Source organism: Grus americana, chromosome 1 (genome assembly GCF_028858705.1).
Source record: "Grus americana isolate bGruAme1 chromosome 1, bGruAme1.mat, whole genome shotgun sequence".
NCBI lineage: Eukaryota > Metazoa > Chordata > Aves > Gruiformes > Gruidae > Grus > Grus americana.
Genome location: NC_072852.1, coordinates 147399336 through 147421851, shown reverse-complemented (window position 1 = coordinate 147421851; position 22516 = coordinate 147399336). Strand labels below are relative to the sequence as shown.

At 47.1% G+C, this 22516-nt stretch overlaps 2 protein-coding genes across 2 annotated transcripts; both read left to right on the top strand.

Annotated features, from left to right (window-relative positions):
• Window positions 1–2153: 2153 nt before the first annotated feature.
• LOC129201864 (lysozyme g-like protein 2) lies at window positions 2154–7057 on the top strand. The gene is made up of 5 exons (XM_054813712.1): window positions 2154–2250; window positions 3079–3168; window positions 4238–4434; window positions 4689–4827; window positions 5911–7057. The coding sequence occupies exons 1-5, from the start codon at window positions 2208–2210 to the stop codon at window positions 6039–6041; spliced, it is 600 nt and encodes a 199-aa protein (XP_054669687.1). The 5' UTR covers window positions 2154–2207; the 3' UTR covers window positions 6042–7057.
• A 9443-nt stretch (window positions 7058–16500) lies between these two features.
• On the top strand, window positions 16501–20350 carry LOC129201863 (lysozyme g). The gene is made up of 6 exons (XM_054813711.1): window positions 16501–16635; window positions 17410–17483; window positions 17851–17952; window positions 18213–18409; window positions 18533–18671; window positions 19650–20350. Exons 2-6 carry the CDS (start codon window positions 17441–17443, stop codon window positions 19781–19783), a joined length of 615 nt encoding a protein of 204 aa, XP_054669686.1. The 5' UTR covers window positions 16501–16635; window positions 17410–17440; the 3' UTR covers window positions 19784–20350.
• The last annotated feature ends 2166 nt before the right edge of the window (window positions 20351–22516 follow it).

Genomic DNA, 22516 nt, shown 5'->3' with positions numbered 1-22516 from the left:
CAGATGTTTTTCGTACGTGCAAAGCGTTTTGGCCACAAGGTGCAAGCCTTGCAGACACCCTCTGTGTGTCCCCACTGGCCTTAGCTGCTGAGAGACCAGTTCCCTTCCTCCTCATTTCAGCTCCAGCATCCTGCCTCCCCAAAGCTGAAAGTCAAACCCTGCCTCTGCTCTCAAAGTATTCAAGTCACCCTCCTGAATTAGGCTTGCTGTAAGCAGTGAAGCAGTGAGATGCTTCTCTTTAACTGTCCTCTTTAGAATTCATATGAAAGTATGATACTTAATTAAAAGCTTGCCAATCTGAAATCATTGAGGAAACAAGACAAAAAATCCTTCCTGAAATGTGTCCAGACTGATCTCAGATGCAGAGCCAGGAGAGCACTAGACAGGGATGTGATTTTTGCCTGGCCTCTGCCACTGATTCACTGCAATGCTTTCTGCAAGTCATTTATTGTGCATCAATGTGCTTATTGATGGAGGAAAAACAGTATTTATTTCCTTTCACAGAGTAGTCCTGAGTCTTACTAACCACCGCTTGAGCAAATCTTTGGATGAAAGGAATTGTAAGAGTTCTAAGCTCTTAATATATATTACTTATTGTACTTTAAAAGAAATGTGATCACACTAGGTAGGAATTAACATTCCAAAGCCCGTAGGGTGGGTACCTTTTCATACACATATATATAAAGACATCAAGTGACCTGCCTCAGAGGAAGGCTGACTGAAGACAGGTGAGTCTGAATTCACTCATAGAATATTTATTTAGAGCCAGAAGCCTTGATTTTTGCTTTGATTTAGCATTTTGTCAATATTGTGATTGTTATGCTCTTTCTACTTGTGGCCTGTGGTGATTTTTGTGATGGGAGGGAAAAAAAAAAAGGGCTGATAACTTAAAACTTTATAATATGGCAATTTCTGCATTTGTAAACACGTACAGCCTGTAGCTTTTGATGGAACCCCGTATGGATTTGCCATTGAATTCATAGGTATTAGGTCAAGCTATTTTGATCTGGGCTTGCAAATACACAGAGCTCAACCTGAGCTACTGCGTGTACCCAGCTCCAGCCGTGGGCATTTACTAGCCTGAATAAGCTCACTCAGGACAGGGCTCTCTTTCCAATGACACTGGTGGACTATTTGTGTTTCTGCATCCGTGCAGTCTGGTTTGCAGTAGAAATACAGGCTAGAGAAAAGGTCACACAATGTTAAAATCAATAAGGCATTTTCAAGTGTTAATAGCATTGTGTGATGATTGCCTACAAGTCTTGCGGCATGTTTTGTATTTGAAACCCTCTTGGGGAAAAAACCCCACATTTGTAAGCGATAAAAACTGCTCAGTTTAAATGCATTCACCAGCAAGGCAAGTACAGTTGATGTTTTTTGCAGTTGATAGCTACTATCTGATGACATTTTGGAATTTTATTAATAAGCACAACGTACATTTACTACTAAAGTGATTATCTGCCATTATCGCACACAGAAATTAACACAGAAGTATTATTTCACCAGATAAACCTTGGCGTTGCCTTGCATGCTCTTAGCAGAGAATTAAGGGTCATATTGCTTAATTTTTGAAAACACATTTTTCCCAAAGCCAAGCAAAAAATCCCATAGCCTTTTGAACAGAGAGACAAAGGATGTACGCACTCTGTAGCACATAAGGCTTCAAACGCCTATATATTTAAAGCAAAAGTACTGTACCTTCTCATCATAAACACATGCTACGGGTGTTCAGGAGGCACTATGTGAGCAAGCGATGTGAAGTGATGTGGGCTAAAAAAATCCCTGCTGGCCCAGGCTGCCGATGGGGACCTCCCTGCTCCAAAGCTCCCCCGGCTCGGCCCTTCCCTCTTGATGTGATGGTCTAGTGGCACACGAGATGGAGGAGACATTCAGCCTCAGGAAAAGCCTGTATCCTCCAAACAAGGAGGAAATAAGAAGCAGATGGGGGTCCCATCACTTGCTTCTCCTCCCACCACCACTCTGAAGCTGGTGGCTGCAGCCCGTGCTGGGAGTGAGATGGGGAGCATGGTGACCTTCACTCCCCAACCTGTCTTCAGCTAATGCCATCCCTGTCTGGTGCCTCGGGGTGGGAGCTTTTGGCACGCAAACTTTGCTACAGGGCTGTTGAAAATCAGCACTGATTTCTTCACATTTTGCAAACCACTGTGTTTCCAGGTCTCCTGGGGCAGCTGAGGAGAGCCATCACCATGATCCCTGCACTGCTCTTGCTGGGCCTTACAGCCCTTATTGGTGAGCCAGGGTTTGGGTTTGGGCTGTTGTTGAAAGCACCTGGGAACTGTTTGCAAAGGGACTGCAGAGAAGAGGTGTGCAGTCAGGCCTGAGGTCCCCTCCTGCGCGATGCTGTAAAACCCTGTGTGGCTGAAGGTCCTCGGCTGCCATATCAGGCTGCTTACTGCCCACATGTGTCCTTTAAACCAGCACATCTGGAGTACAGCACTGACACCAAAAGGGAGTCACTGCCATACCTCCTCTTGATTTTCCCAGCTAACCTTATCTGATCTCTCTGTCTACTCAGAAATGGTCTCGGAAACGTGGCAAGCTGTTTGATGGAGGCTATTCATTCCTCAGTCACTGAGGAAGCAGGGTAATTTGCCCAGGCTGAGGCAAGCACTCTCCTGAATTAATTCCTCACCGAGTTATGGAGGGAACACAGGAGATGCTCCCAGCCGGGGTGCTCAGGTACCACCAGCCATCATCTGAGGGGTCCCAGACACTGGGAGACATTGAATGGGAAGAACCCTCAGAAATAAATGCAGGGGCTGTGGTTCCCCTCTCGCACACCAGCCTTTAGATCTAAAGGGGCAGATGCCTGTTCATCTAAATTGTCATTAGATTAATTCGCTTCAACCTACTCAATTAGAACAAATTTCTGTTCTCTAGCTTTCTTTGATAACATTACTGAGAGAGAGCAGTGGCAACTGTACAAGCACGGCCAGCACAAGGTGATGTGGATTACTGGTCTGGATGAATCCCTCGTGCTTCAGTTTTATGCACTTGCAGCACACTGATATTGCTCTGAGCTCTTATGTGTTCAAACACCTCCTCTTAATTTTTCAGCTCCATCCATGGGTTACAGTTGCTATGGCGATATAAGTGCTCTTCAAGCCCCCATGATCTCCTGTACATCCGTAAGAGCCCCAGACTGTGGTAGGTATCATTCATTGCTTGATTTGTCAACCTGTTTGGACCTGACAGAGAGATGCTTCACCTTCTGTTGTTGCCAAATTAAATGTGGTGCAGCTATTCAATTAGCCAAAAGGCAATACCTTCTCTCCCAAAATGGCAGAAGCCTCCAAACCTGGAGGGAAGTGGGAGGACAAACTTCAGGTCTCATAGTCAGAATCCTCAAAACAAAGGGAAGTGGTGCAACCCCTTTTCAGTTAAAATGACTTCTTCATCAGCCAGGACTTTAGCATCAGCACCCTCACAAAACCCCGGGGCTGTCTGCTCAAAGGGGAAGATGCACAGAGCCAGGTTCTGAGTGCTCCTATGTTGGCTGAGCTGGCCAGTGGTGACCTGCCAGAGACAGAGTTTGCAAGGGAAGGTCCCAGGTGTGTAGCCATCCTACCTCTGGGTGACCCGTTTTTGGTAACTCCTTCCCATTTCCCTCTTTCTTGCCTTGTGTTATTGCCCCATGTCACTGCACAGCTGACTACATCAGGTTCGTACTGCTGAGACCTCCAGGGACTGTAAGGGATTTTGCCACATACCTCGGACATAGGTGCCTCCAGGGCAGACGCTTGACTGTGAATGTCCAAACATGGATCTGAACCTGCTTGCTTGTTTCCAAACTGTTGCAAAATTACTTTAAAAAAACCCCCACCTTTCTATACACAGACTAAAAACGTCACTGTTACTGCAGTTTGGCTGGTCAGTAGTAATGCATCTCTAGATTTTTTCAAGTGCAATTTGAAATTTCACTTTTTTGGCCCCAGAGCCACATTTCCAGTGGAGCGGCAGCAGAAGAGGGCCATGAACGCACAGTCCCTCCTCCTGAGAAGCTGTCCTCTTCCTCTTGTCATCCTCGGTTACTGACAGCTCCCCGGCCACGGTCGGAGCTGATAGAGGCTGTGCTTGTTCCTCAAGCACCACTGCCCAACTTGGTGTAGCTGTGTTTTCTTCAAAACTCAAGTTACTCCTTTGATACACCTGCTCAAAGGGAAAGTGAGGTTTTTGGATGGGAGGGTGTCTAAGTCTGCCTTTTCCTACAATGCAGGACTTGCCATGGTGCGGAGGACTGCTGAGGCAGACATCGTACGCCTGAGGAAATACGAGATCCCAATTAAGAGAGTAGCCAGAAACCTGTGCTTGGACCCGGCGCTCATCGCTGCCATCATCTCACAGGAGAGCCGCGTCGGCCTGCTCCTGGACAACGGCTGGGACCAGGAACGGCAGAAGTACGGCTTGATGCAGGTACATTGTGATGATAAGTATGAGTAACAGAACAGTAATGTAGTGTATATCTCAGTGCTTTACCTTAGCAAATGACTGTTCTGTGTTCAAGACAGCACTTAAATGCATTCCCTCTACATCAAAGGTGGTGCTTAAGTGTTGTCCCGAATAAGGTCACTTCAATGAGTCACAGCCTGGGAGTACAAAGAAGAGGGGGAAGCTACAGTGGTGATTGTGTTCAGAGGGAAACCCATTTTCTTCCTTGACTTTTCTAGCTTGGCAGGCAGCAATACCACCCTTTCGGACTGTGGGATAGCGAAGAACACATAAATCAGTGCTCAACTATCCTGGTTCGTTCAATTAATGAAGTACGGGCAAGACATCCTACCTGGAACTGGGACGAGCAACTGAGAGGTACGCGATGGGCTATCTACTAGAAATGGACACACCGAGTGTTGGGAGTGCTGTGCATTTGTTGGTGTCACTTTTAAGGGGAAAAGAGCATCAGTCTGGCAGATTTTACAACATCTCTTGCCAAAAAAAAAAAAAAAAAAACAAAAACCAAAAAAACAAACCCAGAGTTTTCTAGTTTAAAAGAGGCAATCCCAAAACAGCAGACCGGCAAGAGGTCTGAATATAGACACAGCCTCCCAGCTCAAAGCACTGTCCACAGGGCCTCCGTGTTTCTGCCTGCAGAAGAGAGACTGTGGTGGGACGCCAAGCTCCTTGGCAGCTTTGCTGCAGCAGGAAGCAGCGGGAAAACAGCCCAGCCTGGGAGCTGCCATGGCAGCATGGAGGCATCCCATGCAGGGCTGGGCAAAGGTGTTGGGCACAGCCTCGGCACGTTGCCCCTCGACTTCAGTGACAAACACCCACAGAGGGCCACTACATTGAGCAGTTGGGCCACTGCTAGTGGGTGGCCAGATCCAAGACCTCCTTAAATTCTCTGGAAAAGGCATAGTGCTCAGTGAACATGAACAGGTCTCAAATTATCCTCTTATCTGTTCATCCTGCAAGTGAAATGGATGTTGGGTGGGTAAATAAGGTAGAAACCAAACAAACAAAAGCCACTGGGGAAGGCAGAAATCGAGGCACCACGACACAACAGGCTTATCGCAGCAGGCTGTTAAGTTGTGTCAAGGAAGCCTGGGACCCAGGTTTGCTTGTAGCCCATGTCATCTGTATGCTGGTTTGTTCACCCTGTGCTATTTCTTACTCTCCCATCCTTGCTCTGCCACCGCCTTTTTAGATTACACCCTTTTCTGGGACCAGCATGCCATTCCCACCTGCATTTGGAGAGAGTCATGGGTTCCTTCACTACGGAAATAAGGATTTTGCAAAATCAGTCACTTTTCAACAATAATACACAATTAGCAATTTCCCAAGCAGTTGTGTAGGTTTGGTGAGATTCATGGGCCTTTTGGCTAGGAATTTTTACTTTTAAATCTCTATTTCTTACTTATCATCCTGTAAAAAACTCTTCTTAACTCTTTCCAGGGGGAATCTGCACCTACCGTGCAAAAATGGACAACCTCCAGGTCTACGAGGAAGACCCGTGCGACAGAGACAACTACTACGTCAACAGCGTGATTAGGCGAGCCCAGTACTTTAAGAGACATGGGTTTTAGCTCATAAACCTGCCCCGCCACCGAGCCTCTCCTCTACATAGACTAGCCCAGTAGTGATCATAGTACCCAGAGCAGTTCCTCAGGTTTCCTGGCAGGACCAATGCTGGTGGCAATGGCAATGGCACGTTGCTCGCTCCAGCAAACCCCAGCTCCCCACTTGCCGATGGGTGAGCTCAGCACTGCCTTCTAGGAGACCCTCAGGGATGAGATACCACAAGCTCGAGGCCTTTGAAAGGCAGACAGGGACAGATTGTCAGTGTTTATATGTCAGGTGAGGAAGGTGCTTCTTCCTGTTCAGAGCTGGACCCAGGGCTGTTCATGCATCCCCCAGGCACAGGAACACGAGCAGCTCTCCCTGAGTATCAGCTGTGTTCTTCCCATCTCCTCCATCCACCTCCTTACCTCTCCCTGGCCAACAGGGGCTTGAAGCCCCTGAGTTAAAGTCTTCCTTCCTCTTGATTGTGCTGGCTACAGGGCAATGAAAAGACTTCTCGCCAAGCCTTTGGTCTCTGCACTACCTGTGTATTCCCATGGCCAGCACAGTCCTTGTGGGGGACAACACTAAATATGCTTCTGGTAGTGTCCCAGGCCCTGGAGGCCATGGCTGAGGTGGGGCTGGAGACCTCTTCAGGGCAAAAAGCAGCCTCACACAGGGAAAATCCTCTATATGGGATGTATTGCAAGTGCCATAGCAGGCATGCAAAACACCTTTCCATTAGAGAGCAGGAGCTGGCCCCGTACATACCTGCCCCAGGAGCTGTATCACAACAATAGTGTTGGTTAAAAAAAACCAATACAACCTTTCCTGCTTTAGCTTTGGCACCTTTGTGCTGGGTTTATTCCCAGTTTAAAAGCGCTTCAGCATCTGTCCCTCTGCCAGGAATCCCAGCTTCTAATTAGGAGTGAATTAGCTCTGGGTTTATAAGCTCTGTTTGAAAGTGCTCTTCAATGTGGATGGGTCTGGGTGCAAATTTAAGTTTACTGAGAATAATACAAGAACAAGAGAGAAAATAAAGATAAATATGTTGAAACCAAATCTTTCTTTTTTTTTTTCCATTTCATGGGCAGCAACCTGCAGCTTGAGTAAATAACCCAATTCAGTACTCTTAGAATGGATCTAAAACTCAATTTGAGAACAGGGAGAGGAAAATGGTGCTGCAGACCGGGGTCGGTGAGAACAGCTGGGCTGGGAGGCAGGGCAGGAGGCAGGGCATGAGGCAGTCCGAGCCCGGCTGCTGCCCCCAAACCTGTGAACAGGGGAATAAAGACATTCACATTAGGCCTTCTGAATAATCATTTTGGAGGTGGCAGGACACCTTTCTGCCGGCTGTCACCATTGCTGATGCAGAAGCGATGTGCCTGGCGGTCCCTGCCCAGCAGCACGGGGCTGCGCTGCCCATGTGCCTGGGCTGTCAAGCAGGGTCAACGCAGGCAGCGTGAGAGCTGGTTTGTAGACAGCTTTTGCAAGTGCAGCAATTTTAATGCTGTGCTCCTTATCTTGCCAGTCACTCTTCTGCTTACCGACACAGCAAGGACTGTCCATGATTAACGTATTTGCAAGCAAACTCATTTTAGTGTCTCTGGAGACCAGAGAGAGTTCTAGGATGTCTCTAAAGTTACTGATTATTTTTTTTTAAGACTACAGAAAACAGTTCAGTGTTGAGAAACCACAGGTATTAAATTATATATTATTTTGTCTTTAGTGAATTCTGCATTATATTAAGATAATTTTAGTAAAATCATCACTCTGTAATACAAACTTATGAAACATATCACATGGTTTGATCCTCTCAACTTGAAACAGCTTATGTAAAATTCATAGGTTGAAGGCTTTGGTGCATTATGTTATATAAACCTCTATGTTACACAAATCTCTTATGTAAAACCTAGGAATGCATTTTTGGTCAGTCAGTATAAACTTGAAATGGGGCAGAGAATCTCATTGCTGCTTATGTGTATAAAGTTGTTTTTTGAATTGGGAAAGCGAACAAGAGTGGAGCTTTCTTTGGTTCCCTTCATGCTGCCCTTAATTGTTGCCAGCAAGCTCCCTGTCACCACTACTGGTGTTGCCACCCCTGCAGATCTGTGAGCTCCTCAGGAGTCCAATTTCTGCGTGCGTTACCTATGCAGATGCTGCTTCACGTTATGGTGAAGCCCAAGGGCCTGCAGAACTGCCTGCTGGTTTGTGCAGCATTGCCACAAAGGATGGTTTAGTTTTTAAGTCTATTTTAAAATCTTGATAATGGGAATTCCATATTTTGTTGCAAATATTATTTTAGGGTATCAGCATATCAGCACTTTGTGGTGAGTAAGGAAAATCTCTGCAGAAAATGAATTGAAATATAATTGCTTGATAAATTCACGGGAAGGAGTAAATAATTAGGGAAAGTTTAACACCAGCACACCACCTTAAGATTTGAGCAAAATCTTTCCTGACAAACAGTGAGTTCAGATTGCTTTTCCCCTCCGATCTTATCCAGGTCACCCGTGTCCGTGTTACTGGAAGTTACTCGCCTGGCTGGTTTACACAGGGCTGCTGCAGTACCATTCTTGTACCCTTTTGACCTGTGGCCTGTTAAAAAAACCACGCAGCTTGCAAATCAAATTATGTAATACTGAGTAACATATCAGAAAAAGCAGAAGCACAGGTAAGGAAAGAGAAAAGCTGAATCAGAGGGGAAAGAAAGGTCTGGGGAATCACGCACCAGGCAGGACACCTGCCTGCAACATGGAGGAAGATGCCAGAGTAAAGGAGTGAATGACTGCTTCGCCAGCACCTGGGGGATGACAAAGCAGCAAGAAGCAGTCGGGAGGGCTCTGGCAGCCTGGCTTGGCAGGGAGAAACCACCTCAGACCAACCAAAGTCCTTATCTCACTGGGTAAGTGGCTAAGAGAGAAGCCATGGTTGTGCCATATCATGAGCTCGATAAGGCTTTCAGCAGCAATCTGAAGTGCCCATGTATGTGAAAGGCCTTAAGATAAGTACAAGAAGCACTGGTTATCTGCAGCTTGTGGTCAAACTTGTGAGGCATTTCAAGTGAAGCCGCACAAGCCTGTTCTACCCCAGTTTCTCTCAAATTTGTGGTTGGAAAAGGAATGGTGGACGAGAGCTATCAAACGATGGGTGATGGCCAGGCTGAGAGGGAACAAGCACTTCCACTAATGGTTAAAAACTAAAAAAACCTGTTAGGAATCAAAGTACTGAAAAAAAAAGTAAACACAGGTGCAAAACACTTGAGGAACTCATGCAGGGGCAGAAGCAGAGGCAGAATGAGCAGGTGACCATCCCGCAGAAAGGGCTAGGGGCAGTCCAGGGGAAACCGAACCTCTAGATGCCAGGGGAGGGGGGAAAGAAGAAAAAAAAAAGAAGAGAGAAAATCCCATTTGTGGATTTATCTTTACCATAGCACTGTGTATGAAGCATTTGGGGTAATTCTCCTCTCAGCTGTTCAGCTGTCAGCATCAGTGAGGCTCACCTATGGTGTGTGTTTGTGTCGTGCTGACAAAAACATGCTCAGGAGGGTTGCAACCCAAATGCAAGGTACAGTCTATAGGAAACAAGGAATTAGACTTGCTTTTTTCTCCAGAAAAGAGAAAGAGGATACAGCTATGATTTTCTAGGATGCAAAAGAAATGGAGGGTACTGACCCATGTCCTTCTCTTCCCCTTCAGGGTAAGGCAAGTAGCATTGAGTTTGGCTGCAGATTTGTTGCGGATATTTCAAAAACCTTTCAGGGTAAGGAAGCAATGAAAAATTCACTGGGTGTTTTAAAGGACAAACAAGACCAACATGTAAAAGTAGCTGTATGTCTTACTGTTGTAGAGTGGGGAAATGCAGTAATGTTGTTTAAGGACCTTTCCAGGCCAACATCGCTGCATAAGAATCCGCAGCCAGCAAACCAAAAAGACAACCGATTACAGACAGGGAAGTAAATCTCCTCTGTTGGGGTCCTATGCTTTGATTTTACAACCGATGTCAGTATCGGGGAGTATATTTAAATATGCTTCTAATAATAAACAGCAAATGTGAGGTGGTAAGTTTTCTCTCTCATCCCCTTGTTAAGCTGCAGGCAGTATGGGCTGACCCTCCATGGTTCAGGCAGGAATCTGTATGAAGTCTGGGGCTGCAATGACTGGCTTTCATGGACACCAGGCAGAGGGAGCAATTAAATAACCTTTTTCAGTAGTAACTGAAGCAGTAGGAAACCACTGCCAAAAGCAAGTCCCCATGGGCCAGAGCCGTAAGCCACGTGGGCAAACAGATTGCACTGATGACTGATTCTGAACGCTGGAGTTGGATGAGTTTGAGCCACATGTCCATGTCTCTCTCTCAGAGAGATGGAGAAAACAAAGGGAAATGCCACCGCAGCAATGCAGTGCTGAATAACTGAGTTTGTTCTGCTTTGTTACTTATTGAAAAAGTGGGCTGGGATTTCCTAGCCAGCAACCTGTTCCCAGGACAGTTCTTCTCTGGTGGTTGCCTTGGGCATACTCAGGACCACACCCTAAAATACTAGGCTCATCTTATGTGATTTTCTTTCTGATAAAAACAACCTCATGTTTTATCCAGGCCAGAAAGGGCAACACTGGCCCCTCTTTAAACTGGTGATGTCAGATGAACTTGAGAAACGCCATGTGGGGCATAACGGTGGTCGGTCACCCCCAAGCCTCCAGCAGCAGCAGGAGGAGATGCTGCCCGTGGAGGACACATGAGCTTGGCTGCTTTCTGCAGTCCATTTTCCTTGTACAGGCCCAGAATCCCCAGCTGTTTAACAGGGATGGCAGGAAGCACGTCCACCCTTTGTATGGCACTGTTGTCACAAATCCATCCAGTCGCTTTGGGAATGCGCTGGTGCTGTCGGCCTCCACAGCCACCTGGGTGGCAAAGCCATGGCCATAGGTTCCTTGATAATGCTGGTTTGAATCTTTATAAAAGCCTTTGTGAAGACCCAGCTATACTTCACCCGCTGGCCTTTATCCACATACTCACTGACACTCTCTCAGACGACCATGAGGGACGAAGGCAGGATTGCCTGTTACAGGAGCCAGGCTGACCCTTTCCCAGATGACCAGGTTTATCCATCGCCTCAGTGATCTCATCTTTAACGTACACTCTACTATATTGCCCAGGATGGACACCAACCTGTGGTCCCAAGGACCCCCCTGGAGCTGGTGCTACAGTCAGGGGTGAGGCTGGCCACCCTCCGGCACGCCAGCACGGATGCCAGCCAGCAGCAGAGCCCTTGCCAGGCTGCCCGCTCTGCCGCGGCATAGCGCGGTGCCCACAGCTGTCCCGGCCAGGGCAGACTCTCTGACAAGGAGGCTTTCTGTTTGTTCCAGTACCTCTGACTATTTACACTGAATTAATGTGGCTTCTATTAACCATCCCGAGGTGGGAACCCCACGGCCTCCACAGTAAAGATTGGCAGGAAGGCTACAAAGGACTACTAAGGCCTTGTCCTCCCTGAGCGCCCCTTTCACGCCTTTTTCACCCAGCAGCGCTGACCTCCCCCAGCTGCTTTTGATGCATGTGAGGACCTTGTGCCGACGGTTTGAGCATCCCTTGCAAGGCACTCTCCAACCCCTTTTTCAGTCCTTTGCCTTGTTTACATGTGATGTCCTGTGTTTTATGTCAATTTACCACCATTTCTCACAAGGACAATTTTTTGATTTCCTGCATAGCAGACTTTTCCCTATGGCAGTCACCTTAACTTTTCCTTTGAGGGAAAAACATTTTGTTTTCTTTTTAAGTTGTGGCACCCATTTAGTGCGGCCTTCTAACACAGTATTTTGAACAGCCTCCAAGATTCTTGCAGGCTTCTTCAGTCTGGGGCACCTCCATTTTGCTGGAGACCGTCATTTCTAATGCTTGCTTCAGTTTATTTAACTGCCTTCCTTGAAACTGAATACTCCCATACTGGGTGCACACAGCCTGCTTTTTCCCATTTCAGTGCTTAAAGTGATCATTTTGTGGGATCACAACCTCAGAGTAGTTTCCCACTAACATTCTTCAAATGAAGCTCTTGTACCAATCCTTTGTACTTGTTTCTGTGGGTTCCCAGACCAGCTCTTCCTGGCAGTAGTGATTTATTGCCACTAAAAATTCTGCTTCTGCATCTCATCCTGATGAGGTGCTGATCTAGCCTATACACAGGCTCCAACTTGTACCACTGTCCTGTATTTGCTGCTTCTCTGCTCTCACTGACCACTATCACTGTCCTCATGAAGGATCAATAATACAGTCCTACTATGGCATTTTTAACAATAGCAACTGGGATTCCCACTCACAGGTTTTTAGAGTGCTTCTCTTTTCCTGTAATATTTTTATGCTGTTACACTTTCATCCTTCACATACGGCATCACTCCTCCACCTCTATGTCCTACTCTGTCATTCCTATAAGGATGGCAGTGCCGCATCTCGTTGGTTTCCTAGCCTCCACCAAGTCTCTGAGATGCCTGCTATCTTGGGTGGTCATTTGGCACCAGGCATTCTGGTTCCCCTGACTTATTTTTGAAGCCACTAGCAACAGTGCAGAAGCACTTTCAAGTTTTCCCTCACTTCATTGCTTAATATTGCATGTGCCAAACCCTTGCCACTGTATTCTGTCTGTCTTATTGTGATCATGCTGTTTATTTGCCTCCTGTTTTTTTCAGAGGTAAACAATGTCAGCCATGTCCACCACGTAGATCACATCAGTTCAAATCAGGTTGTGCCCTGCATCTGCAGTTTTCCCCTGCTTCTAGTGGAAATGCTCCTCTACAAGCTCTTTAATTTCCAGTGCCACAGCCTGCTTTCATTACAGCTCAGGTGCAGCCCACCCCTTCTAGGCTGCTCCTCTCATTCATGAAGTTTTGCCAGTTCCTCACATGCCTCAGTCATCTACAAGCCCCTCTCATTTCCCCACAAAGCCACAGTGGGGCCTCAGGACAAGGGACCTGCCCAAAGTGCAGGAGCTTCAGGCACCCAGAGCATCCCTCCTCCCTTCCACAGGCTGGGTAACCTCCCACAGCTTAGATGGGTTTAATTGCTTTGGGAAGCTTATATCAGCCTAGTATCTCCCCTGAAGGCATAATTAGGATCACTCATTTCTTACCTACCCTTATTAAACTAATTAGCAATAGAGAAGAAATGCTCAAGAGCATGAAAAAAACCACAAAGTTGACCTGAGACTCTCTAGTGCCTTCACCCTGTGAGCTGCCCTGCTCTAGGTCTTCCAAAAACATTTCCAAAAACTGGAAAGGTTTCTGGTTGCAAGGCATGTGAGGAGAAAATTTGTCCCACTTCCGTCCTTTAAATCAGGTTTTATTTTATGAATTCCTTGCCTATTCAGCCGCACCTCAGATTCAGATCAAGGACCTGCAGTCTGGCTTCTGGGTAAACCGGAATTTTGTCTCCCAGGTGATTGCTGTGATTGATGAAGAGCTGCCTACTGATAGATCATGAACAGTTTATTGGCTGGATCACCGTGGCCCTGTCTATATGTACTATAGGTAGGTGTCGTGCACTTACCACATACCTGAGCTATTTCAGTAGCAGGACTGTTGAGTTACTCTATACGGAGGCTGAAGAGCTGGCTGGTCTGTTGTGGCCACAGGCTGATGGCCAACAGTTCAGAGTCTTGCTGGTGGTCAGCTACTACTGGCATCTCTTGGTGGCTCATCCTGCAGCCAGGACTGTTTAGTGTCCTCAGCATCAACATGGGCTAAGGACAGAGAGCACTCCTAGCAAGTTCACAGGTGCTTGGTGGGACAGGAGTGCCGGTCGGAAGAATGTGGACAGGCTGGACAGGAATCTCATTAAATTCAACTCCAGGTGCTGCCAAGTCACACACATGAGATGGAAAATCCCCATGCACCAGTGCATGCTGGGGACCAGCCAGTTTGAAAGCAGCTCTGCAGAGAAAGCCCTGGGAGTCCTGGTGGACCACCTGGTTGACCACAGGTGGGTAATGCACCCTTGCAGCAAAGGTGGCCAACATCCTCCTGAGCTGCATTAGGAAAAACATCACCAGCAGGTCCAGGGAGGTGATTCTTCGCATCTACCTGGCACTTGTGCTGTGTTTTCGGCTCCCCAGTATAAAATGGATCCTAACACGCTGTAGGCCAGTGCAGGCCACCAAAGTGGAGCACAAGTTATACAAGTAGAGACTGAGGGACTAAGGTCTGCTCAGCCTGGAGAAGACAAGGCTTTTGGGGGACATTTTCATCTACCTCCATGGAGTTTATAGAGAAGATGGAGTCATAGTTTTCTTGGAGGTACACAGAAAGAGGGTCAGAGGCAACAATTGCATGTTGCAACAAGGCAAATTTGGACTTGATAAACGAAAAGGAGTTTTTCACAAAAAATGGTGGATGGCTAATCACTGTACCTACTGGGTTGCACAGAGAGGTTGTGTAATCTCCATCCTTGGAGGTATTCATAACAAGACAAGGCAAAGACCTGAGAAATGTGATCTAGCTTCAAAGTTGGCACTGCTTTGAGCAAGAGGTCATGTCCAACCTCGGTCACTCTGTGCTTCTGTGGCTCTGTGAAGATGCAGCCAGAGGGGAGAATGGAAAATGTAGATGTAATCTTCTCATGATACAGGGTGAGAGAAGATGGAGCTGCTCACATGGATGCTGCACAGCTTACCTCACAGAGGAGCTCCCCACGTTGGCTCTGGGAGCATCAACATGGTTTAGGCATCGGTTGTTCGAGGGATGGGCAAAGGAGAGTCAGCAAAACAGTGATGCCAACACCCTGGACTGAAACAGCTCACCTAGCACATTAAGTGGCACTTCTGTGTCTGTAGCCTTTCTCTCCACAAAGCTGGGCTTTGCTTTTAGAGGTAAAGAAGCAACATATTAAGAGGGTTGTCTTGGGTCACCTCATTCCTCCAACTGCAGCCTACTGGGGAGAATAAACAGTGGGGACATAGGAGAGCAGAGCAGCTAGGAAAGCCAGCACTGCAGTCCCACCATGGGAGCATGAGCCCTGCGGGAGAGGTGAAATTGCGGAGCCTGAAGGGGTCCTTGGAGAAGACAGAGAGAGGGTCACAAGTTCAGCTAATCTGGTGAACACAGCAACCGGTTAATAACTGACTGAGCGTTATTTGCCTTGCTCCAACTCAAAGTGGGGGGAAATCCCCACTCCACTATTTATTACCAGCTTCTCCTCCTGTGAGATTTCCAAGACATAATGTTAAAATATCAATCTTCTTGAGCAAATATGCCAGGCCCACGAGGCATTCCTCTGACAAGGTATTAAATAATGAAGGTAAACCTGGGGGGGCAGCGTGCTGCACCTTTCATCACAACCGGCCTTGTGTAGTGGCTCCATCTTGTGAAGATGCTGTCGGAGGTGGAACAAGACCCCGTGCATCCACACTGTTGGAGGAAACGGGGACTTGCAAAGAAAGGCATCAACAGAAAGAGTCAGTCCCACCACTAATAAAGCTGTGCCCAACAAGTCCTCCTGCGCTTTGCTTTCTGTGCCCTGTGAACCCTTTGGAGACTGACCGCAGCGTCCAAAGACACCAGCCAGACTCCCCCACCCACAGTAGGTGATACTTTTTCCCCTTGTGGTATTTTTGGCATGTGAGGTGGTGGAGAAAGGATTGTGAGTGTGCAGAAATGTGGCTGGGGAGTGGAGGGAGAGGTCTCTTGAGGGCACACAAGGAGCTTGGTGGTCAGAGGCAAGGGACTCCAAGACCCTCTGACTTGGGCAACTGCAGGCAAATAACCCCTCGCTAATGTAACGCCGGTATCCTTAGCATTGGTGTGTTTCCCCAGGTGGCAAATGCAGTTTCAATGATTGGAAACGCCTGTCTCATTACAGTCCTTCTACTTGCAAGCAGGCGTATGCCAGAAACCTCTTCCCCTTGCAGCAGAGAGAGGTGTTGAGGCAAAGGGTTGTCTGAATCATTTCACAGATGCATTGGGCTCGTTAAAAGCTATTCTGGGAAAGAAAAAAAAAAAAGCTGAAATGACAAGGCATCATTATTTTTTTTTGCTGACAGGTGATGTCAGCAGAGCACGCTGTCATGGCACGCTGTCACGGAAGCACCCCCCCTGGGCAGGGGGAGATGGGCCACCAGCATGAACACGGTCTGTCTCTCGGGAGAGTGCTAGCCCAGGCGGTAGGGCTGCATGCCCCTCTGTGCCATGTAGCTGACAGCCCAAGGTCAGTCCCAGAGCTATTTTCCTGAGCAGTAGTGTCACAGCCCAGGACGCTGGGATGGGACTGGGGCAAACACCTGCAGAACAACTGGATGCTGGGTCTCTAGCTTGGCTATCACCACAGTTCCCTCCAGGAATAGGGTGTGAAATATGAGATGTAGGTGGAGAGACGCCCAGAGAAGAATAGGGCGGGTTTTTCTCCCTTTGGAAATCCGGAAAATGCCACTCCCAAGAACATACTTGCGACCACGCCAATGTCTATAATGCAATAGGTACTGTTTACATGAGAAAAAATTGCTGTTAAGTCTCACAAAACCACAGCCCAATATATTTAATCACAGTGTTGGATTAGCACCAAACAGAAGATAGCTTTCCCTATATATTCAACTTCCCCAAACCTCAGTCCTGTGCCAGAAGCTGAGCTGTGGACAAGTAGGTAAGATACCACCGCTCAGAGTGGGAGCTCTGCTCATTCTCTTCAGCAATACCATCTCCTCGGTGGCCCAGGGGCTGCAGCTTTTTGCCGCGTGAGATTTCTGCTTATTTCCTTATTCAGGGTACTGAGATTTGTCCTGCAGTTCTGGATTTAGGTCACCTAAATCTAGATGGCTCTCATCCATATGTGAACCTATCTCCCTAGGCTCCCTTCACAGCCAGTGAGGGCAAATGGGGGCTCCCAGAGTACAACTTACCCTAAAGCAGATATCCACAATGGCTTAGACAGCTTGCATCTTGCATGCGCCAATTCCTATGTATAAAGAAAGTCTCAGGAAATTCAGGCAAAGCTGTCCAGATGCGGTAAAGGTGATTTGTATACAGAATATGATCAGGGAATAAGGGTGTTCACGGTGGGAGTGCAGCAGCAGAGGGCACTGCACATTACTAATTTTATTTTTTCTGAATTAAATATTGGGGTTTGAGATTTGGAGGAAGTGACCAAGACATTGTAGAAGACGCGAGTTTGAAACATGAGCAGAAATAACAGATTACAAATCTCTTGTGAATGGCTGCAGGCTGGTTTGTGCCGGAGCAGGAGAGCTGCCACTGGGATCTCATAAAAAGAGACGCGACTCCATTTGTGTATCACTTTGGCTACCCAACTGAGGGAAATATTTCATCAGCTCAGAAAGAGTTTCTTTGTGTTTATTCAACAAGCAGTGAGATATATTCATATCTTCACGCGTGACAATGCTGACTGATTGATTTTCAGGCTGTTCTGCGTGCTCAGGAAGAACCACCCCATGTACCCAATGCTCGTGCTGCTGGGCATCGCTGCCCTCCTGGGTAAGTCTGGTGCCTCTCGCTGCCTTGCCCCAAGCTGCTGGAGACATGCTCCCTAGGGCCGGGAAGCAGGAGACACCTCCTCACCCCCCTGCCCAAAATCTCGGTTGCCATTAAACTCTGTCGGAGAAGAGAGTGCTTGGGTCCCCTTGTGTGTCTTGCAGAAGGAGGGGTTGCCTCTGAGGGACGGGTGGGTGTAGGGTTCAGGGCAGGGCCTCATGTCTTCTCCATCACAAGGAGAGACAGAGGCAGCCCCGTGTGGCTCCCATGCCCCACAGCCCGTCCTCTCCAAGGTGCAGCCTCCCCTTGGGTTTTACTTGCAGTCACAAAAGGTTTTTACTGTTTAAGCCTTTCTGTGTCACCTCTGCAGGTGCCTCCCAAGGCCGGACGGATTGCTACGGCAGTGTAAACAGAATTAAAACCTCTGGAGCCTCATGCAAAACTGCAAAGCCAGAGGGTTTATCCTACTGTGGTGAGTATCCCTCTTCTGCCAGCTGGCTTCATTTCTCTGTGACAAAATAATCCCAAATCCTTCACATTTCCAAAGCGCTGAACACACACTAGCTGCTGAGCCTGCATAATATCCCTGTAGGCAATCATCTACCTCCTCCCAGAGGCGAGGCAAACAAAATTTTGATATAATTCTGTCTGTATTAGAAGGAGAGAGGTGAGAGACAATTCTGGGTTTTAAAAGTTATTAAGCAAATATCTTTAATTTGATTTTGTCTACAGGAGTTCGTGCTTCAGAAAAGATCGCTGAACGGGACTTAAAAGCTATGAATCACTATAAAACACTCATTAAGAAAGTTGGCGAAAGACTGTGCGTTGAACCAGCCCTGATCGCTGGCATCATCTCCCGGGAATCTCATGCCGGCACAATACTGAAGCATGGCTGGGGCGACAACGGAAATGGATTTGGTTTAATGCAGGTATTTGCTGATACTCCACTAAAACCTGATAAACAAATAGCATATAAATAAAAGTAAGCCTCTGAAACATATCATTTGTTACAGAAGGGAAATGACTTCTTTTTGTTGTTTTGATATTTCTAGGTTGACAAAAACTCACATAAACCTGTGGGACCATGGAACAGCGAGGCTCATCTTACCCAGGGCACAAACATACTTATCTCGATGATAAAGACAATACAGAAGAAGTTCCCAAGCTGGACAAAGGATCAACAGCTGAAAGGTAAGGTACAGGCCACAGATTTTGTCCAGGAGAGAAGAAAAATTTTAGGATGAGAACATACCGAATTAGTTCCTGTATTCTTCAATATCCACGCTGCTGTCGCTTAGCTTGTCTCCCCTTTTTTCATGTCACCATGAAAAGACAAGCTTTGTCAATTCTGTGTAGTTTCTACCTTTCCTTGGTACAGCAGCCTTGCCAAATTTCCAGCACCGTGTGGCAAATATTTATACATCTGACATCTAGTCTATATAAGACCTGCATTTCCCTCATCTGACCATGAGGAATCTCCTACAGCCACTCAGGTCAACAAATAGCTCCATGCTTTACTTGAATGGGGCCAGCAGTTCACTCCCTATCTCTGTTGACAAAGGAGACCAGGTGTTTGCTCTCAGGGAATTGCAAAACTGTGCCCTGCTTCAAAGCAAGCTGTGCCCCATGACCCCCTTGGACTGCTGGGGTGCCAAGGTGGGCTCGTTTCACAGCCACCTCAGATACCTCTGCTTTTCAACATGGCATATGGAGTAGCATATATGCAGCTGTGAGAGAAAGATAATGCAATTGATGAGTGCGTTTTGACTCTCTTTTGAGAGCAGTAATTTTCAAGGATGAGTGTAAAGTTACAAGGATATTGGATATGATATGATATGATATATGATCCGATCCTATCCTATTCCAACAAACCCAGTGTACATGAAGGGCATGTGCTGGGCCAGGTAAATGGTACAAGTTCATCAAGCTGCAAGTATCTGTGAACACAAAACCTCAGATATCTTTCTGATGGTTTAGTGGATTCAGGAATAACTGTAAGCTGTTTGCAGAGCCCCACTTAAGTTAGAGAAGCTCCGATAACATCGCCTACTCCCCTTCTGAAGCTCCAATAAATGAAAGCTTTCAAAGCCAGTAAAAGCAGAATACATCAGGCTGGAATTTTCCCTACTTTTTTAAGTCCGTATGATTTCTTTTGGTGTTTCATTTCAGGTGGGATTTCTGCCTACAACGCTGGTGCTAAGAACGTCCAAAGCTATGACAGAATGGACATCGGCACCACCCACGATGACTATTCCAACGATGTGGTTGCACGAGCCCAGTATTACAAGAAACACGGGTACTAGACTCGGGAATCTCTACTGCATAACTTCCTTACCATTGCTTGCATGACACCCCTGAGGGAGCCAAGACACAGAGCAGCTGTACCCTCTGCAAACCCATACAGATGCAAATGTATATGAATTAGAACTTGCAGACTAAATCTCTGAATTTTTAAAACAATATTCAGTAAAAGACCGGTCATGTAGTTTCTTTACAAGTAATATAGTTTGGATTTTACAAAGGGAGTATTACCAAAATCTTAATAATTTTTTTGTGATATCTACATATTTCTCTGAGTTACAAGGACTATCTTGTTTTGCTATTGATAATTTGCAGCCTTCCAGATTTTAAAACCCATTTCTGCCAAAATCTGTCATTCTCTTAAGAAATCAAAAGGCAAAATACTTCCTTGGGTATTAGCTTAATGATTTCTTCTTTCAAAGCTGCTTGATATTTACATTATGCTCTGGAGTAGTAATTTTTTTCCAAATGCTAATTTTTCATATAAATGCATAGAATAGAGATGGATGTTTTCAGTCATACAGAAATAGGCAAACAGAAATCAAATAAAACTGCTATTAGCAAACAAAGCAGGACTCCAATGTACTCGTATTGTCATATGTGTTAGCAACGTTTGGATAAGTACAATGTTAATTTTAGGCAGATAGAGAAACTGAGAAGGGAACAGGATGAAATACATGTTTGTGGGTCATAAAATTCTTTTCCCTCTCTGCCACTTGTAAAAGAGTGACACTTGGGAAAACAGCAGTCTTTGAGTTCAGCATATTTGGTGCTCCTATTCCTTCTAGATCTGGAATTGAACTATTTTGGGGGTGGGAGGGCAGAAAGGCAACAAAAAGAGAGGGGTGGATGCCTGCATCTGAATGAGTGACGCTCATTCTCCAGGGCCAAAGGAAGAGTTGGGTTTGTTCTGGCAGCAAGTGGTATGAGCCGTGTGGGTCCCACCAGCATCCGCTTGCACGCTGAGGGAACTTCCTTTATTCTTCCATGATGAGCACACCTTCTGGGACTGGGAATAACTGTATGTCAAAACAACTAGAAAAACCACTGGCTGCAAGCCTCTTAAATGGACAGGAAAATGCAATCCAAAGCCATTAACAGTGCACAGAGTTATGATACACATCCTCCCAGGAGCAATTAGAGACCATGCTGAAAACATTGAGCATGGATTTAAACTGGGTAAATAGTGCCTGGCCAACCTGTTTGCCTCCTGCGACGAGATGACCGGCTTTATGGAAGAGGGGAGAGGAGTGGATATGGTATACCTTGACCTAGCAAGGTCTTTGCCCCAACCTGCCATAGTATCCCTATAGCCAGACTGGTGAGACACGGACTGGGTAGGCAGGTAGAGAATTGGCTAGAAAGTTGCCAGGCTCAAAGCGTGGTGGTCGGTGTCACAGGGTCCAGCTGGTGGCCAGCTGCTAGTGGCATCCCCCAGGGTCGGCTCCTGCAGCCAGTACTGCTTTGTGTCTTCAGCAGCGATTCAGACTAGGGACAGAGAGCACTCCCGGCAAGTTCACAGCTGATACCAAATGTGGGGTCCCAGAGAGGCCGGAGAAATGGACTGAGGGCAACCCCATGATCATCAATTAAGACAAAGGCAAAGCCCTGCACCTAGGACAGAATAACCCCATGTGCCGGTATGGGCTGGAGCCAACTGTCTAGAAAGTAAGCTGTGCAAAAAGGGACATGGGGGTCCTGGTGGACACCATGGGCCCTTGTGGAGATGTAGACTAAGAGCACCCTGAGCTGCATTAGTAAAATCCTAGTCAGCACGGAGGGGAGTGATCATTTCCCTCTCTTTCATGCTTGTGAGACCACACCTGGAGCACTGAATTCAGTTTGGGGTTCCCTGATACAAGAGGGACTCTGACACACTGGAGTGAGCCCAGCAGAGGCCACCAAGCTGGTCAAGGGCTGGAGCACAGGACACACAAAGAAATGCTGAGGGAGCTAGGTCCGCTCAGCCTGGAGAAGAGTCAGCGTTGGGGTGACCATGCTGTCTGGGCCCTGACTGCAGTGATGGGCTCTGCAGCCTCTTTCCCCTCTCCTCCAGGCATCTGGTTACCTGCACTGAAGGTCAGCTCCGATACCACTCCATGAGGAGCCTCATCTGTTCTCCTGTCCCATGCACCTTCTCCCTGCAGGTTCAGGAGCTACATTTAAGCTCACAGCCTTGCCCTGGGTCCTCACTTGAACTGCACTGGAAGTCTGCCTGCACCAGGCTTTGTAACCTACTGATCCTGATTTTGCCTCACTGACTTTCCTTCCTTGGCATGCTCTTGAACCTGTCTTGTAACTACCTACGTGCCCTAGCAAGTCACCTTGACTTGGAAAGAGCCAGCTTGCCATCATCACTGCAGCCCACATGGTGCTGTGAGCAGTTTGCACGGGAAGGTAGGCTGGGAGGTGTTTGCCTTGTTGCCACCCAAGAAGTAGCTGTCTGACAGCATACCATGAGAAACCCAGGTGATTCACTTGGGTTTTTTTAAATGCAGGCTACACAAATCACCCAGAGGTAACAAATGCTGATCTGTATTCAACTCTTAGATCATTCCGTTACTGCTGCAGATTGACTCTGATCAATCGCTTCTGCAGATGCCTCATGCCATTAGCTCCCAGGACCAGCACAGAGGGATGTCCCTGTCCCAGGGTTCAACGACCCATGGGCTCCATTAGCTGGAACGCACCTTGCTGACACTTCAGCTACAGCTGCTATGAAATTACTTTTGTTC